The 15,852-nt window shown below is 52.5% G+C and overlaps 1 protein-coding gene and 1 pseudogene across 6 annotated transcripts; both read left to right on the top strand.

Moving 5' to 3' along the window:
* The first annotated feature begins 2,081 nt into the window (after positions 1–2,081).
* On the top strand, positions 2,082–2,788 carry LOC101277186 (dynein light chain Tctex-type 1-like; annotated as a pseudogene).
* Positions 2,789–6,321: 3,533 nt separating this feature from the next.
* Positions 6,322–15,677, top strand: ZNF500 (zinc finger protein 500). Of its 6 annotated transcripts, none has more exons than XM_049699551.1 (7): positions 6,324–6,548; positions 7,221–7,718; positions 9,324–9,507; positions 9,717–9,784; positions 10,779–10,887; positions 12,778–12,891; positions 13,917–15,677. In XM_049699551.1, exons 2-7 carry the CDS (start codon positions 7,317–7,319, stop codon positions 14,540–14,542), a joined length of 1,503 nt encoding a protein of 500 aa, XP_049555508.1. In that variant the 5' UTR covers positions 6,324–6,548; positions 7,221–7,316; the 3' UTR covers positions 14,543–15,677. The 6 variants fall into 6 exon arrangements, with proteins under 6 accessions (XP_033284795.1, XP_033284794.1, XP_049555508.1 ...); XM_049699550.1 differs by having other exon boundaries at positions 12,775–12,891; XM_033428906.2 differs by having other exon boundaries at positions 10,776–10,887.
* Positions 15,678–15,852: the final 175 nt, after the last annotated feature.

Raw genomic sequence — 15,852 nt, 5'->3', positions numbered from 1 at the left:
TTTCTCTTCTCTTAGCTCTGGCGTCCTCCCCTTTTAAGAAAGCCTTTGGGGCTTCCCTGGTGGCGCAGTGGTTGAGAGTCCGCCTGCCGATGCAGGGGACACGGGTTCGTGCCCCGGTCCGGGAAAATCCCACATGCCGCGGAGCGGCTGGGCCCGTGAGCCATGGCCGCTGAGCCTGTGCGTCCGGAGCTTGTGCTCCGCAACGGGAGAGGCCACAGCAGTGAGAGGCCCGTGTACCGCAAAACAAAAACAAAAACAAAAACTTTATTGCTAAAATATGCTAACTATCATCTGACAATGCAGGGTGGCCACAAACCTTCAATGTGTAAAAAATGCAATATCTGCAAAGCTCAATAAAGTGAAGTGCAATAAAACGAGGTCTGCCTGTACATCCTTGTTTGTGCCAGACACAGCCCAGAAACGTGTCGGTGGGTTTGGTTTATGTCACACAAGATTTAAACCCAGTTTGAGTCTACATTCAAAACTGGGAATTTTCACTTAAACATCCAGATATCTGGCTGCTGGGGAGTGATCAGATTGGCAGGCACTGTGGGGCCTGCATATCCCACTGCTTCCCATGGCCTTGACACTGAGGCCTTGCACCTGCTCCACGTGTCACGATGGCACTGTTGTGTCTCTTGTAGAGAGAAATTCCCCACATTTACATCACTCTCACACATGGTAATAGAGAAGAAAGAGCAAGAGGGACATGTGTTTTAAGAAAAATGGGAGAGAGCCCATGTCTTTGCGGAAAACAACAATATTCCAGAATGTTTGGTGCACAAATGCACATCTGTGTCGAAAGCCCAGTCTTGCCTTCCCTCCCGGCCCTTGTGGGTGTTTGAGCAGGTGTGGGTGGTGGTCTGAGGAGAATCTTTTGCCCTCAGAGTCTAGAGTGGGTGGTGGTCTGAGGGGAATCTTTTGCCGTTCCAGGGACTGGTGGTGTTTGTGGGTCTGGCTGCGTGCTATGGACTGAACTGTGTCCCCACAGAACTCATGTTGAAGCCCTAACCCCCAACGTGACTATATCTGGAGACAGGGTCTATAGGAGGTAACTAAGATTAAAGGAAGAAAGGCATCACTGTCTCTTTCCACCAAGTGAGGACAGAGAAGGCACCATCTATGAGCCAGGAAGACAGTCTTCACCAGGAACCGAATCTGCTGGCACCTTGGTCTTGGACTTCCTGCCTCCAGAAGCATGAAAAATAAATGTCTGTTGGATAAGTGCCCAGTTTGTGATGTTCTTTTACAGCAGCCTGAGCAGACTATGACACTATGTGTTTTTTCCAAGAGAAGGGTGTGAATCTTCACCCTATTCTGAGCCACATCTGGGCCGACCGCGAGCAGGGGAGTTTAGCATACATCATCCCCACGGGTAAGGATTTCTGAGCATGCCTGGTGGGCCTTGATTCCCCTTCTTCCTCCACACTCCAGGCTTTCTCTGTGATGCCTTCATCCTACAGGCAACTCTCCCTCAAAGGAATCATCATGTTTTGCACACCTGTTCTTACCCATCTGCTTCTTTTTTTTTTTAAAGATTTATTTTTTGGCTGCGTTGGGTCTTCGTTGCTGCACGTGGGCTTTCTCTAGTTGTGGCAAGCAGGGGCTACTCTTCATTGCGGTGCGCAGGCTTCTCATTGTGGTGGCTTCTCTTGTTGTGGAGCATGGGCTCTAGGTGCATGGGCTTCAGTAGTTGCAGCACGTGGGCTCAGTAGTTGTGGCACAAGGGCTTAGTTGCTCTGAGGCATATGGGATCTTCCAGGACCAGGGAATTGAACCTGTGTCCCCTGCATTGGCAGGCGGATTCTTAACCACTGTGCCACCAGGGAAGTCCTACCCATCTACTTCTCATTTAACTTGCTGGCTGCAGGGAAAAGACAGATAAAGTTTCAAATGCTGGGTGGTTCGAGGTGTAAACAATGGCTGTCTCCTGCCTCCCTGTTAATTGATGTATCCTCTTGTCTAAAATTTAATAATGGAACCAAAATACAAGCAGACTACAAGGAGAGATTTCACAGCATTGCACAGCAAGCCCTCTTACCCTTCATCCTTTCTGTTGATGAAAATAATAACAGAGGGAGGCAGAGGCGAGGCGCCGAAGGAAAGATGGAAGACTACCAGGCTACTGAGGAGACTGCTTTTGTTGTTGATGAAGTGAGCAACATTGTAAAAGGAAATGTTGCTCACTTCATAGAAAGTGCCATCGGTGGCAACGCCTATCAGCACAGCAAAGTGAATCAGTGGACCACAAACGTAGTGGAGCAAAGCTTAAGCCAACTCACCAAGCTGGGGAAACCATTTAAATACATTGTGACCTGTGTAATCATGCAGAAGAACGGAGCAGGATTGCACACGGCAAGTTCCTGCTTCTGGAGAGCTCTACTGATGGGAGCTGCACTGTGCGATGGGAGAACAAGACCATGTACTGTATTGTCAGCACCTTTGGGCTTTCTATTTGACCGCCTCGTCCAGCCTGTGATCTTTCTCCTTTTGTCCCAACATTTCTCTTCCATCTTCTAACCACCAGCCATCTAGTCAGTGATCACCTATCTCATTCTCTTTAAGTGTGTTTTTGTGACGCTCTCAAAATGTAGAGAAAAAAACCAAATAACCACACTGTTCTATGACCTGCACACCCTAAGTCAGAGGAATCATCACTGAAGGTAGTCAGGAGCCTGTCCTGCCACTTGTCTTAACTTTGAATGTTTCTTTTCAAAGGTGCTAAAAGCCGAAATCTGCTAGTGTGAAACTTTCTCTACTCTCTGAGATGATTCAAATACACTAATTTTCCATAAAAAACAAAACAAAACAAAACAAAACGACTACTGTTTACTGAGTGCTCCTATGTTTCACCCTAGAGCAAAGTATCTTAATGTGCTGTGTCATTTAATTGTAGTAAGTATCCTCTGGGAAATAGGTACTATTAACCCCCATTTATATTATTGTCGGAATCAAGTTTGTGATAAGGTTGGGCAGCAGAGTTCAGTGTCTGAAGAGCAAATTACACCCCATTATTTATTCAGTCGTTCAGCAAATATTTACTGAGCATCTACTATATGCCAAGCAGATCTGCCTATTGTGCCGAGAAAACCAGAGGGGCCCTGGTTGGTCACCTCAAAGGAGAATCTTGGGACAGGATCAGAGTCTTCTGAGATACAGTTTGGATATTTACTCCAAGACAGAGCTCTGATTACCTGGCTGGCATTCAAGTTTGCCTTTAGGGGAGTGGTCTGAGCAGCAGGCTCTGGGGCGTACTTGCCCAAGTCTGTCTTGGCTCTTCTACTTTCCTAACTGTGTGGCCTTGGGCAGGGCTCTGCCCCTCTGTGAGCCTCAGTTTATTCATCTAAAACATGCATAATAATGATATCTACACAATAGTCATTGTGAGGATTTAAGTAGCACAGTAAAAACACAAGCACCGTGGACTTAGGAAGTACTTAAAAAACATTAGCTTTTATTGTTAGCTCGCAAATGCCTTAGAAAAAGTGTGAAAAACACCCATTACATATCAGGTTTTGAAAACTGTAGCTCACTGATGACTCTTCTAGATAATTTAGTCGAATTAGCTAAACTGTTTGACTTGTACTGAATTGTTGGTTCTCAGTCATTTGGACTTTGGGAAATTGCTACCAACGATGACCCACACTTGTAAAGTGCTTGATGGTAGACCATCTCCTCCCAGCCATAATTAAGTAGAAGAGTCACTGTGAGCTGAACCAACACCCAGTAGTGATTATGTACCATCAGCCTGGAGATCATCTTCCCTCTGTCTTCAGAGGAGGATCTATGTGTGCCTCTCAGTTGTTTGCCAGCTTCTGTGAGTGTAAGGCTGCCATTTTAACTCAAACTTTTGTAAACTCCACAAACGCTATGAAAACAAGCTACACTTATAAGAATAAACAGTGGCATGTGATTTTATATATATATATATATATATATATATATATATAACTGTAAATACTTTTAATTCATACTGTAAACAATGCTTGGCGCCTGAATGAGTTGTGGACCTCTTATAGGAACTCCACGGGCCCAGGCATCCAAGATCCACAAATCTTGAGGCCTGCAGACTTCATCCCAGTGTGGTTACAGGTCATGAGCTGATGTTTATGGAGCATCTGTTGCGTGCTAGACATCATCATAGGTCCTTTACAAACATAACGTCATCGAAGCCTGTCTGTCAGCTCTCAGAAGTTGGAGCTATGACAATCCCCATTTTACAGACGAGGCAAAGGTAAGGCTTACCCAGTTAGTAAGTGGTGGATCTGAAGCACTGGTTTGGGTGTACATCAGGGTAGGCCCAAATTCATCCTGGTGTATGCTGGTTATGGACTGAATGCGTGTCCCCCTCAAGATAGGATTAAGAAAGAAATCCTAAAAAAAAAAAAAGAAAAAAAAAAAAAAAGAAAGAAATCCTGGGCAAAGTAGAAGTTTAACCTTTAAATCTCTGTTGGCTCTACTCACTGAAAACTGCCCAGAGAGGAGAGGGCCAGGACTACGTTAGTCAGGCCTAGGTTAGTCAGGTCACTTCATGGACTTGCTAACTTGTGTATATCTGGCCCCGAGGAGATGATAAGAGATGCAAGGCCAGGGCCCCACCGCTAACCAGGAGGCAGACAGAAACAGGAAGTTGTGCGGCAGCTTTGAAAATGCTGCTGTCCCACACTTCTCTGCCCCTCCAGACGGAGCCAAGAGTGTCTCTTCTGTTTTCCTCCTTTTCCCTCTTCCACTTTTGTCTGTCTTCTTCCTCCCCCACTACACAGCCATCTGTGACTTCTTCAAATTACCCCTTTCCACGCCCTCCTCCTGAGGCTGATGGAGTGGCAGGCTTCTTGTGTTTGGCTTGAGTGCCAGTGCTCTGAATGGCTCTGTACCTTTGTTCCCTTTAAGATCCCGGCTCTCCTGACCTGTTAACTGATGTATCCTCTTGTCTGTCTAAAATTTAATAATGGACCCAAAACACAGGTTCCAAGGAGAGATTTCACAGCATTGCACAGCAGCCCAAGATTATAAGGTGAAAATGAGGCATATGTGGTCCTGCCTTTCCTCAAGCCCCACCACAAGGCTGTCCTGAAATCTGGCGTCTTCCCTTTAAAAGGTCCTGCCTTCCACCGGGTGGGGGTGTGTGTGTGTGTGTGTGTGTGTGTGTGTGTGTGTGTGTGTGTGTGTGTGTGTGTGTGTGTGTGTGTGTGTGTGTGTGTGTGTGTGTGTGTGTGTGTGTGTGTGTGTGTGTGTGTGTCTCCAGAAATCAGTGGTGAGCAGCCCAGTTTCTTGTTCTACCTGTGTGCTCACAAGAAAAACTGGATATTGGATATAGGGGGAAAAGTGGAACGCAAGAGAGAATGGAGAGCAGAAATGGAAGGAAAGAAAGAAGCCGGTGGGAGGGTTGATTGAGGTGCTAGACCTGAGGATGCCAAAGCTGAAAAACTCAAGGGTTGTCTGGTTGTTAGTCAGTGATGATGTTTATGGAGCTCTCACTGCTAGGCACACAGCTCTCACCATGATCCTCTTCCTGCTCAGACCTCCCTACCTGCCTACACCTCCCTCCCCCAGGCTCCACAGGGACACCAAGGACTGACTGTCCAGTTCACCTCCTGCTCATCGTGCCTGCTTGGCACAAAGCAGAGCCCAATAAATACATATTTGTTGATCAAATTAACAAATGAAGAAATAAGCAATTGATAACGAAGGTGTACCCAGCAAGAACTTTGTGAGTCATTTTCCAGTCTCTAAAATTAAGGAGCTGGACCAAGACAGACACCTGGGTTCCAACCTCACCCCAGTTCTGCACTTACTGAGTGTTTGTGACCTTGGGCAGGTCACTGAACCTCTCTGCACCTCGGTTTCCTCACCTATAAAATAGGGATAATAGTACTTCCTTTGTTTCAAAGATGAACTGATTTAATAATTGCAAATCGTTTAGAACAGAGCCTGGCATATACACAGTACTATGTATGTAAAAAAGTAAATTTCCAGGGTCCCCTCCACTGTGGAGCTCCTCAGGCCTGGCAGGGTGGATGGAAGAGAAGCAGGGAGAATGGCCCAGAAACTGCGGAGCCTCGCGCATGCGCACTGAAGTTGGAGGAACTACCTCCCGCAACGCCTCCCAGGACCCATCTACCCGAGGCCGCGGCTCAGCCAGGGGATGACTACGTTACCCACAGTGCATCTTGCGGACTCGCTACGTATCTCGTTTCTATGCCTGACAGTCGGTTCAACCAGTGGTAAGAGGACCCACAATGTGAGTAGTTACCCACAATGGCTCCCGTGGACCCGCCCACCCAGACCCATTCTCACTCTCCACAGCCGGCCAAAGGTGCGAGGACTACATTACCCACAATGCTTCCCGTGGGACGCCCACAAGGCCTCGTCCTCCAGCTCGACGCCGGCTCAGCCAGTGAGCGTCGCCGACTGTCCCGGGTCTGCCTGCTAAGGGTTTTGGTCCTTGCTTCTGGCCCTGCGAGCCTTCCACGCCCGATCTCCCGCTCCCGTCCCAGCCCGCTGCTCCGGGCCTGCCCCGAGCCCCCCCACGGGTCTCAGCGCTGCCGGTAAGTGTGGGCGCGGGCGCAGGGTCCCAGCTCGAGCTTCTGTCCGCGGCCCTCGCCCGCCGGAGCCTAGTTTGTGCCCGGCCTCGGTCACCGCTCTCCCTCCAGCTGAGCGGACGAGACGGGAAAGCAGCCCAGCTGGGGAATCCTGACCCTCCCAAGACCCTGGAGTTGGAGAGGCCTTGGTGACCATCCATTCGGTGGGGCCCGCGGATGGGCTTCAGGCTCCCGAAGCCCGAAATCAGGGGTCAGATTGGGACAGAATCTGCCTCCTCCTGGGCAGAGGGGGCTCTGGTTCTCATCATATTTCCAAACGGACCTCATCCAAAAATGGCCAACTGTAATATTGAAAACTCAGCGTTTGTAGAACTCTGACCGCGTTCCAGGCACTGTGCTAAAATAAACTATTTTCAAACGTCCCGTTTAGTCCTCTCAGCAACCTGAGTGTAGGTGGTGTCACCATTTTTTCTTTCACATGAGGAACTGAGGCCCAGAGATTAAGTACTTCTCCTGGGAATTAGAGGGTTAGTAGCAAAGACAGTTTGATTTACTTTAACCGTTTCTTTCTGCCGCTGAGGGCAAGTTGGCCTTGGGGACAGGGCAGGGGCTTATGGGTTGCAGACGCTTATCCAGCCCCAGTGCTGCACCCTACATGACTTTATTGTCTCTCCACAGAGCCCTGAAAACATCTTCCCCAGTGTTTGGCCAGAGGTATAGAGAGAGACAGGTGTGAGCTCCAGGCCAGAGAAGGAACAAGGCTCACCAGGAGCAATGGCGACCTCTCCCGGCTTCCAGCACCCGCCACCCCTGGAGCAGGATGAGATCCTGATCGTGAAGGTGGAAGAGGACTGCTGCTGGGAAGAGGAGCCCTCCCTGGAGATTGAAGACCCTAGCCCTGAGACCTTCCGCCAGCTCTTCCGTCTTTTCTGCTACCAGGAGGTGGCCGGACCTCGGGAGGCCCTGAGCCGCCTCTGGGAGCTCTGCTGCCGCTGGCTGCGCCCTGAGCTGCGCACCAAGGAGCAGATCCTGGAGCTGCTGGTGCTGGAGCAGTTCCTGACGGTGCTTCCAGGGGAGATCCAGGCCCGGGTGCGGGAGCAGCAGCCAGAGAGCGGTGAGGAGGCCGTAGTCCTCGTGGAAGGGCTGCAGCGGGAGCCCAGGAGACAAAGGCAGCGGGTGAGGTGGGGGGCATTTTAGCCCTGAGGTGAGAAAACGGGGCCCTGCTGCTGAGGTCTGTGTTTGTAGATTTCCTTGGGCTCTGGAGCCGTGGCCAGCCTTGGTCATTGGGAGTACCTGGTGCTGGCCAGACACTGAATTGAAGAAGGCAACTGCAGAGTGTTTCTCAACGTTGGCCGACGTGTGTCCACCCCTTGATTAACCATTATAGCCCCACCAGCCCTTTCTAAGCTATGTGGATTGGTTTGTTAACGCCATCCCAACGTAGGCCAGACACAGGTTTTAATGGGAGAGAGGCTGGAGACCTTCAAAGGCAGGGCCTTGGGAGTTGAAGAGATCCCCAAAGAAGGAGGAACACTGGGAAGAAAGACCAGGTGCTGGTGGGTGCCCTGGTTAGAGCCCCCAGGTGTTTCTCAAACTCTCTGGGGCTGCGCCATTCAATACAGTAGCTACTAGCCATGTGTGTTTGTTTTAATTAAAATTAAATAAAATTTAAAATGTAGTTCTTAAGTCACACTGACCACATTCCAAAGGCTCAGTCATCACACATGGCCAGTGGCTACTCCCTGGACAAGGACAGTGCAGATATGGGACACTTCATTCATTCTACAGAGAGTGCCACCCTAGACCAACTCAATTCCTTCTAACCAGATCTGGGGAGTGCGAAGTCTCTTACAGATTTCTCCTGCTTGGGTCAGATTAATTCCTCCTGATTAGATATTTGGCAAATTCTGCAGGTCACCTTTCTCCCTGTGGCAGTGTCATTGGCCACACAGCGCTGTTCTTTTGCATCCGGCAGGATAGACCCCCCAACTCCCCCCGCCCCCCAAAAAATCTCAAAAACCCAAAAAACTTGACCATAAGGTGAGTTGAGTGCATTAAGCACATCCTGCCTTCGTGGTGGCCAACAAGAACCCAGGAGCCCTTCTCAGCCCTGCCAGCCTTGGCGTTTGGGGTTCCCGTCATGGCTTTGCTCTGTCACTGGGCACCCTGTAACCTCCAGGGACTGTCTCCTCTCAGAGGTGTGGAATTTTGAGCCTGAGACAGGGTCCCTGGTGCTGGTTTCAGTTCCCTGGATATGTATCTTGTCCCTAGTACTGTTACAGATGTCAGTAAACTCTGAGGCTAAGTTTATCTGATTCACCTTCACTGGAATTAGGAAATAGATAATTCCAGAGGGTCTGTAGATGATTTCAAAAAATGTAGCAAGTGCAGTAACTCAGGCTTCCGAAATGAGACCTGATTTGGGGCCCTTCTGGCCCAGGTTTTTCAGGAGCACTAAGGAAGGAAGGGTGACAGTGTGACGGTGACAGCAACACAGTGTGATGGGGAGAGACCATAGAGTCTCAAGAGTGGAGCAGGCCTCCCTTTCCCCAGGTTGGGAGCCTGACCTCTTCCTGGGTCACGTGCCTTTTCCCTGGGGTCTGGCTGGAGGGAGGTGCTTGGAGGGTCGCAGAGGCCATCAGACACGACGAGGTGGCCCGGTGGTAAAACAGAGCCTGGGAACAGGGTGGCCGGGGTGCCTGAGACAGGAGGCATGGGGAACCCTGTGGGTTTCCTCCCGACCTTCTGGGAGCTAGTGGGCAGATCTCCATCTGTATGCAGGATCCGGAGGTAGTCCCTGATGATGCACTGGCCCACGGGACAGGGGAGTGGTTCTTAAAATGCCAGGTGGAGGCCCAGCCAGGAGAGCTGTCTCTGGAGGAAGGGCCTCAGCACTCCAGCCAGCAGCCCCCAGCCCAGCTGAGCCACAGACCAAAAAGAGGCCCCCAGCTCTGGCCAAAGACGGGTGAGTAGCTGTCCCTCTTGAGGAAAGAGACGCCCTACACTGGGGAAGGGGGAAGGGAAGGGAAAGGAAAGGAGTGTGGCAGGGGTCAGGCCTGTTTGCCTGTGGGGTGGGCAGGCTCCCGGCCGGGTGAGTGTTGATGGGGAGCAGCTGGACCTGTCCAGCCTTCGCTGCCATGTTCACGGGTGGGTGACTCTCTGCTCTTTCCCCAGGCCCAGCGGCCTCCCAGTGTCAGGAGACGGCGGCACTGGCCACATCCTTCCTTTCAGCCTGGTCCCAGGTGAGTGGCATTCCTGATCTGCAGCATCCCCGTGTGTCCCATGCCCTTGTTACGGGGACACTTCTCTTGCGAGGTCAGGTCTGTGGGTTTCCAAGGCGGATCTTCACCTCCTGGGAAGTCCTACCTGTTCTCAGATGCCACCTGAGTATTAGGTGTGTCCTGGAGGATCCTGGAGTCTCAATGGTGAGTTAGGGCAGTCACTTCAAAGCCAGCTGTATGTTAAAATCTTCTGGCATCTGGGTAAAAATAGATTTTTCCCCCAGCCCTGGCCTGGAAGCAGAGTCTCCTTTGCTTGTTTGTTTCAATTGCAGCTTTATTAAGATATAATGCACTTACCATACAGTTCTCCCATTTAAAGTATACAGTGTTTAATATATTTACAGAGTTGTGCAGTCATCACCATAATCAAATCAATTTTGGAACGTTTTCATCACCTCCCCAAAATACCCCACACCCATTAGCAGTCACTCCCCCCTCCCCCTCCCTCAGCCCCCTGGCAGTCACCAGTCTTTCTGTCTCTCTGGATTTGCCTCTTCTGGATATTGTTTTCTTGGGTGTTAATCGTGCTCCCAGGTCAGTCTGGTGCTAGATTTGGGAACCACTGGCCTAGAGGCATCCTGAAGTCTCCAGGTCACCCCATTTGGGTCCTGGGGCTGGCTTGAGCTGAGGCAGGACATGCTAACTCATGTCCTCAAGGAACGTGGGCCCCAGTGGCTGAGATCTCAGATCCAGCTGTTCCACACAGCACATCTGTCCACACAGTCTCTGGCCCTGCAGCAGTTGGGGCAAAGCTTGGTGGTGACGGTGTCCTCCCAAAGAGCAGGATCCAGCTGTGTCTGAGCCAAGCTTGGAAGGAAGGAGTGGATAACAACATATGGAAAGGGAAAGGTTGGGGAGGGGAGGAAGTAGGGGAGGTAAGCAGGACCTGCCTTCATCCCACAAGTGGAGGGGACGGGTGAGCCCACCAGGCTCTGAGTGAGCTGTGTTCCAGCAGGTGCCGGTGACCTTGGAGGACGTGGCCGTGTACCTGTCCCAGGAGGAGTGGGGGTGCTTGGACCTGGCTCAGCAGGACCACAGCTGCGGCAGGCTGCAGGAGGATGAGGGTATGTGCAGGGAGACCCTGGCCGTTGTCTGTCAGACACTGGGTTGTGTCTCTGACGTGGGTGAGTGTCAGGGAGGGTGGCTGCTTCCTTCAGGCTGGCTGTGGTATGTGCTGGCCTCCAGGACCCGAGGCCCAGGCTACCTCCCTGCTCCAGCACCTTCCCTGGCTCCCCCCGCCTACAGGAGCCACTCCAGCAGGTCTCAAACTTTAGTGGCCAGAGGAATCACCGGGCAACATATTAAAAATAGGAACTTGTGGGCCTTGTGCCCAAGGGTTGCTTTAGTGTGCTGGGGGCATTCCCTGGTGAGTCCTAGTGCTGGGCAGCCCTGCACTGCCAAGGTTGCTAGTGTCCCATCAGTGGCCCATCTGCAGCGGGGGCAGTGTGGCTGCTTGCCCACGTCCCAGGCAGATGCCCAGAGCTGTCCTGAGTTCCTTCTTTCGCTCCTTTACCCACACGGTTGTCCAGTGTCAGTGCAGCCTTTGTGCCGTCTTGGCCCCCATGGACAGAGCTGCTCTTGGCAGGGCCCTGCCTGTCTACGCCTCTCCTCACCACCCCACACTGGCCCTTCTCAGCTCGTCCTACTGCTTTTGACACGTGTTCACTCCCTGAAATGTTTTTTAAAGGAGTTGAGATCCTGCTTTGTATCAGTTGGGGTTCTCCAGAGGAAAAGAACCCTTAGGATGTGTGTGTACAGAGATATTTATTTTAAGGAATTGGCTCTCACGATTGTGGGGGCTAGCACGTCTGAAATCCGTACAGCAAGCCAGTTGGCTGGAAACCAGGCAGGTTTTCTCTAGGCTGCCTTCTCGAGGCAGAATTCCTTCTTCAGGAAACCTCAAGTTTTCTCTTAAGGCCTTCAACTGATTTGGTGGGGTCCACCCCCCAGTGTGGAGGGTAATCTGCTCTCCTTACAGTCACCTGATTGTAGATGTTAATTACATCTACAAAATAACCTCCACAGCAACATCTAGACTGGTATTTAGGGAATTAATTTCCTGGTGGTCCCATGGTTAGCACTGTATGCTTTCACTGCTGAGGGTGTGGGTTCAATCACTGGTCAGGAATCTAAGATCCCACAAGCCGTGCAGCATGGTCAAAAAATAAAGGTAAAAAATTGATTGAGGGCTTCCCTGGTGGTGCAGTGGTTAAGAATCTGCCTGCCAATGCAGGAGACACAGGTTTAAGCCCTGGTCTGGGAAGATCCCACATGCCGCGGAGCAATTAAGCCCGTGTGCCACAACTACTGAGCCTGCGTTCTAGAGCCCGTGCTCTGCAACAAGAGAAGTCACCGCAGTGAGAAGCCCATGCACCACAACGAAGAGTAGCCCCCGCTCTCCGCAACTAGAGAAAGCCCGCTCACCGCGATGAAGACCCAGTGCAGCCAAAAAAAAAAGACTGGTATTTAACCAAACAACAACACTGTAGCCTGGCCAGGTTGGCACAGAAAATTAATGATCACATACTTTGTTTTACATCTTCATTTATTCCAAACTAAGTGTCTGTAGAACAAATGAAGATGAAATCTTTCTATTGCCACGAATACTGGCTTGCTGTGTGCACTGTTGCTGTCCCACTGCTCTGTGCTCTGTCCTGCTGTGTGTTGTAACTCTTGGCTACTTCATCTCTGTTGTGATGAAATTCTGACTCCTCGGGGCATCTGGTTTCCCTCCCAGAGCTGGGGAGAGCCTTGGGCCCTGTTTTTCCTCACTTCCTCTCTCTCTGAGGAAGCAGTCTGCACAGAAGTAGAGCGCCTCCCACCTCTTTTGAGGCATGGAGTTTTTCCCACAGGTTCTCCTGATGCCCCTTTGCTCTCATGAGGAGGAGGTTGTTGCAGTCTTGTGTTCTGTCCCGGCCACACTCACATCCTCTCTTCTCTTTCCCCATCAGCAGGACTCCCCGCTCCTGGGCCCTGTCTGACTGCCCAGGATGGGCCAGGGCAAGGCCTGCGGGACCCAGCTTGTGCAGCCTCGGGGCTGAGGGAAGTCTCTGGCAGTGCTGGCTCAGGTGAGGGGGTCTGGGAGGAGACGGATGTCCCAGATGAGATTCTCCCCTCTCCTGGGCTTAGACCTCGGCGACTGTGTTTGTGGAGTCCAAGCTCAAGAGCTTAGAGCAAGGGTTGGTAGATTTTTTCTGAAAAGGGCCAGATAGTAAATAGTTCAGGTTTTATGGGCTGTATGGTCTCCCTGGTGATGCCTCAGCTCTTCTCTCCTGGCACAAAAGCAGCCACAAAAGCAGCCACAGACAGTATGAAAAGACATGGGCGTGGCCATGAAACTTCATTTACAAAGGCAGGTTCACCCGCCTGAAGGAAAGGCAAGGGGAGACAGGTGGCTTTAAGAAAGGTTGGGGGCTCGAGCAGCAAGAGTCCTACCACCTTGAGCTGGGACATGGCACTGCACGCAGACACCATAGGGAAGCTGGTCCTGAGGGCCACACGAGGGGCTGGGCACGGGGTCCTCAGGACGCCCTGAGTGTCACCAGCCAGCGGCACTCTCTCTTGGGCCTACACCTGGGGTGGAATTGCTCAGTCACGTGGTCACTCTGTGTGACCGTTGGAGGAACTGCCAGAATCAATTCCTTTGTAAAAACTCTTAGTGAAGGCCACGTAGGTGGTTCCATCCTGTCTCAGTTGTACAGATGAGGTGGATGTGATCTCGAGCCCATGCTTGGCTTCCTGGACAAGCCAGTGTGGAGGCAGGAGGGGGCTGCATGGGGGTGTGGGGTGGACAGCATGTCGGCAGGGACAGTTCCCAGCACTGGGAGGACCTGTCCTTCCCCCGTCAGGTCAGTGGGCCTCAGCGTCCTCATGTGTAAATGGGACTGTCACAGTACCACCTCACGGCCTTGTGGGTCTGGCCATGGTTCTAGTTCCCAGAATCAGGCTCTGAATGAGGCATCCTGCGGAGGGTGTGGAAGGGGAATTTGAAGGCACTTCCTGCGTCAAGCGCCGCCCCACCCTGCCTCCCCTTCTCCCTCTCCCTCTCCCCCTCCCCGTGGAGCCCTCAGCGACTGTGCTTTCTCTGTCTCAGAGCTTGGGAGGCAGTTTGAGGACGGAGAGTATGCCAGGGCGGACGCGTCGGTGAGAACACGGTGGGGCCAAGCGCTCCCGGGTCTGGGTCAGGGGCCTGGCCTGACCAGACCCCAGCGGCCTCCAGACAGAGGGCGGCCTCTTGGGGTCCGGAAGCCGCACACGTGCCCCGAGTGCGGCAAGGCCTTTAGTAAGACATCCCACTTGACCAAGCACCAGCGCACGCACACTGGGGAGCGACCCTACCAGTGCCAGGTATGCGGGAAGCGCTTCGGCGACCGCTCCAACTGCAGCACGCACCAGCGGGTGCACACAGGCGAGAAGCCCTACGCCTGCGCCCAGTGCGGGAAGTGCTTCAGCCAGAGCTCCAGCCTGGTCATCCACCGCAGGACACACACCGGGGAGCGGCCCTACGCCTGCACCGAGTGCGGGAAGCGCTTCAACAACAGCTCACACTTCAGCGCGCACCGCAGGACGCACACAGGCGAGAAGCCCCACACCTGCCCAGCCTGTGGCAGGGGCTTCCGCCGGGGAACCGACCTCCGCAAGCACCAGCGCACACACGGCGGGGAGCAGCCGCTTCACAGACCCCAGAGGCTCCAGGACGCCCCAGAGGCCCGAGCCTGATGATTCGGAAGCTGCCAGAGTCGTTTCTGTCCCTGAGCCAGAAACTCTGGTCTTCAGGCATCTTCAGACTCCGTTTGCTCCCGTAGGCCCCAGCACGAGGACACGTGGTGGGACATTTGGGGGGCCCAGGCTGAGGGAAGAAGCTGGGCCCTGCCGGTGTATTAGGGTCTGGGGCAGCCACACTGAGGACCACAGCTGGGCCGCTTACAGCAGCAGGAATTCTCTCACAGTTCAGAAGGCCAGAGTCTAAAATCAAGGTGTCTGCAGGGCTGCCTCCTTCCTGCAGCTCTGATGGAGGATCTGTCCCAGGGCGCTCCTGGTGTTGCCAGCTGTCCTTGGCGCACCTGGGCTTGTGGCCACATCACTCTGCCTCCACCTCCCCACAGCCTCTTCTGTGTGTGTCTCCATATGTTGTCTCCTCTTGTAAGGACGCAGTCATTGGATTTAACTGATGACATCTGCAGAGACCTTGTTTCCAAGTAAGGTCACCTTTTGAGATTCTGGATATGAATTTGGGGGGACACTTTTCTGCCCACTTTGGGGGAAGCCTCAATGGCTATGGTCTCTTGCAGCTTTACGTACCCCAGCCTTATCTGGGCTTGGTCTCCTGCCTTTCCCCCGAACCTTGCTGCACTTTCAAAATGTAGCCTGTTGCGGGGGGGGGTGGGGGGTGGTTTCCAGTATCACAGTGGTTGTGGGTCACCTTCGCAGAGCCACGGCTGTTCTGTAGGATGGATGGCTGGTGCGGGAACGCTTCCCCGAGATCCCATCTTTCAGCCTCCCCCAGCCCATCAGGAAGTCCCCAGGGTAGAGTGCCAGGGTTGCCTTTGTTCCGGCCCAAGTGGCCGTGTCCCAGGATGCAGGCCGGCCTTGGTTACCCCACTTTGAATTTCTGAGGTGGATGTGCCTCTGATCTGTTCACATCCATGGTCTCATAGTGGCTGAGGGGAGCAGTAAGAGGTCTTGTTTGCTTTAGTCATTAGTAAAGTTGTGGGGCAGCTCTGAAACCACTGGGTTCTGGAATGTTCCATTCAATTGCTAGACATATTTTTACCTTTCCACACAACCCAGGTTCCGGGGTGTGTGACCTGCTCTTTGTTCCCTTAATAAATGACGTCAGTCCGTCTGGCCCCTGTGCTCTGTCCTGTGTATTCTCTGGAGAATGGGGCCGCCCAGTTTAGGGATGGTTTTTAACCTTGTGGGACACGTACTATCCAGCCAGGCCAGTGTCACCAACCACCCGCCTGCCCCTTACAGGCTCACTTCTCACATCCAGGCTGGTGCTGGAGGTGGCTGCCTTCTGCCACCTG

This window comes from Orcinus orca, chromosome 16 (genome assembly GCF_937001465.1).
Source record: "Orcinus orca chromosome 16, mOrcOrc1.1, whole genome shotgun sequence".
NCBI classification, from domain to species: domain Eukaryota; kingdom Metazoa; phylum Chordata; class Mammalia; order Artiodactyla; family Delphinidae; genus Orcinus; species Orcinus orca.
Note: the sequence above shows the minus strand (reverse complement) of the source record. Positions and strands in the feature narration are given on the sequence as shown.

Coding starts and splice junctions, on each gene's coding strand:
- ZNF500 (XM_033428903.2), top strand. CDS start 7,317: ATGGCGACCTCTCCCGGCTTCCAGCACCCGCCACCCCTGGAGCAGGAT. Junction 9,508..9,716: donor CCAGCTCTGGCCAAAGACGG/GTGAGTAGCTGT, acceptor CTCTTTCCCCAG/GCCCAGCGGCCTCCCAGTGT. Junction 9,785..10,775: donor TCCTTTCAGCCTGGTCCCAG/GTGAGTGGCATT, acceptor GCTGTGTTCCAG/CAGGTGCCGGTGACCTTGGA.